This window comes from Terrapene carolina, unplaced genomic scaffold (assembly GCF_002925995.2).
Source record: "Terrapene carolina triunguis isolate 2854851 unplaced genomic scaffold, T_m_triunguis-2.0 Scaffold32487, whole genome shotgun sequence".
NCBI lineage: Eukaryota > Metazoa > Chordata > Testudines > Emydidae > Terrapene > Terrapene triunguis.
In genome coordinates, this window is record NW_020696838.1 from 1 (window position 1) to 2568 (window position 2568).

The 2568-nt window shown below is 57.7% G+C and overlaps 1 protein-coding gene across 1 annotated transcript in view; it reads left to right on the forward strand.

The window, feature by feature from the left end:
- Window positions 1–241: 241 nt before the first annotated feature.
- Window positions 242–2568, forward strand: part of LOC112117299 (microtubule-associated serine/threonine-protein kinase 1-like) — a gene marked incomplete at both ends in the record, with an annotated part of 10631 nt that continues 8304 nt past the window's right edge. The window contains 2 exons of the mRNA XM_026663111.1: window positions 242–330; window positions 1690–1765. Coding sequence (XP_026518896.1) covers window positions 242–330; window positions 1690–1765 — 165 coding nt within the window. The remainder of the gene's footprint in view (window positions 331–1689; window positions 1766–2568) is intronic.

The following is a 2568-nucleotide window of genomic DNA, read 5'->3' on the forward strand; positions in this document are numbered from 1 at the left end:
TTAGAGCGGGGAGGGGCTGGGAGCCAGGACTCCTGGGTTCTTTCCCCAGTGCTGGGAGCGGAGCAGAGCTCAGGGTTTCTAGGCCTGGGCCAGAGGGGGTCGAGAAGACACCGAAGGGGAGCTGTCTCTTGAAAGTCCCTTGATCACATGCTGGCTTTGGGACTGGGGTCAGACCCCATTTCCCCCGAGCCGGTCCACTGAGTCCTGTCCCCCCTTCTCTTGTTCTTTCCCTTCTCTGCAGCTGCCGAACCAGTAACAGGAAGAGCCTGATCCTGACCAGCACGTCCCCGACGCTGCCGCGGCCCCACTCCCCCCTCCCGGGTCACATCGGTGAGTTCCCCCAGCCCGGGACTCCATCCATCCAGCGTCATCCCAGCCATGCTGCTCCGTAGCCAGCAGGGGGAGCGCTTGCCCCCACCACGGGCGGTTCCCTTCCCTCGCTGAGCCCTGGGCTGCTCCCGTCACCCAACGGCTGCCCAGCTCTTCGTCTGGCTCCATCCCTGGAGCCTTGTGTCTGGCTGCCCGTCCGTCCGTCCGTCTGCCTGTCTATTCATTTACCACAGCGTCAGTCTATCCATTCATCAGTCTAGCCAGTCGTCCGTTCCTGAGTCCTCCATCCATCCATCCAACCATCTCTTTCAATCCATCCATCCATCCATCCATCCATCCAACCATCTCTTTCAATCCATCCATCCATCCATCCATCCATCCATCCATCCATCTCTTTCAATCCATCCATCCATCTTTCAATCCATCCATCCATCCATCCATCCATCCATCCAACCATCTCTTTCAATCCATCCATCCATTCATCACTCTAGCCAGTCATTCGTTCCTGAGTCCTCCATCCATCCATCCAACCATCCATCCAACCATCTCTTTCAATCCTTCCATCCATCCATTCATCATTTAAGCAGTGTAGCTATCCTTTTGTCCATCCAGTCATCCATCTGTCTACCAATCCATCCATCCATCCACTGTCCACCTGGCTACAGTACATCCATCCATTCTTCTGTCTTTCAGATCAATCCATCCATTCATCCATCTCCAATCCATCTCCCCATCAAGCCTTCTGCCCATCTATCAGTCTATCCATTCCATTCTTCTGTCAGTCCATCCATCCATCCATCCATCCATTTATCTATCTGCTAATACAGCTGTCTGTCCATGGACAGATTCTCCATCCATCCATCTCTTTCTCATGCCCCATCACCACTTTTTCCAACCGCCAACAACTTTGCCTGACATTAGGGGAGGGGTAGCTCAGTGGCTTGAGTGCTAAACCCAGGGTTGTGAGTTCAATCCCTGAGGGGGCCATTTAGGGATCTGGGGCAAAAATCTGTCTGGGGATTGGTCCTGCTTTGAGCAGGGGGTTGGACTAGATGACCTCCTGCGGTCCCTTCCAACCCTGATATTCTATGATTCTATGACCTGCCGTAATGAATTTAGGCTTACAAAAGTTACAAAATGTCTATTAAAGCTTACAAAAGTATTACTGCCTTCCACCCCATTGGCTGCTCTTGGGAGGAAGTGGGAACAGCAGCCAATAACAATGTAGTCCACCCCCTGTGGCTCTGCCCTCTATGCGGGAAGCATGTGGTGTTGGTGGCAGCCCTGGGATGCTATCCATCGGGGGATGCTAACATGCTCTATGTCTGTCTGTCGTCCCCTGCTCCCTCTCCCTCGCAGGCAGCAGCCCCCTGGACAGCCCGAGGAACTTCTCCCCCAATGCACCCGCCCACTTCTCCTTCACCACCTCGCGCAGGTAAGGGCTGCGCCGCCCCCTTGGTGCCAGTCTCCGGGGAGTGGAACGAGTTTACCGGGCCTCAGCCCAGTTCCCAGGTGTCTTCACCATAAACAACCTTCTCCCTCCACAGCTAACCGACACCCTCCCACCCGCCAGCAGCCTCAGCACAAACACCAAAGCCTGAACTGGCTCTAGAGTTGGGGAGAGAACCCAGGAGTCCTGACTCCCAGCCCCTCCCCCCCGCTCTACCCATTACACCCGACTCCCCTCCTATATCTGATAATAGAACCCAGGAGTCCTGGCTCCCAGCCCTCCCACTCTAACCACTAGACCCCACACCCCTCCCAGAGCTGGGGAGAGAACCCAGGAGTCCTGACTCCCAGCCTCCCCACTCTAACCACTAGACCCCACGCCCCTCCCAGAGCTGGGGAGAGAACCCAGGAGTCCTGGCTCCCATCCGATCCCCTGGCCCACGCAGGAGGCTGCAGCTGCCGCTCCCTGCTCTGATTACAGCCCTGCCCACCCACACCAGCCCCTGCCAAGAACCCGGGGAGAAATGGCGCCGTCTCCTCCTGGTGGGGCTCACCCGGCCGGCGGGTCCTGGCGTCCCTCGGCTGAACCGACTGGTGGAAAGTGCCGCTCCCTTCTCCATTCCGGCCCACGGGGCGCGAGGTCTGTCCCTCCGCATGGCGCCTTCCCCATGCGCCCTGGCGCAGGGACGGGGCGAGGGACTGGTGGAGCCGGCTTGGGCCAAAGCCAGGAAGGGAGTGTGAGCAGGACAGGGCCAGGGAGCCAGGACTCCTGGGTTCTCTCCCCAGCTC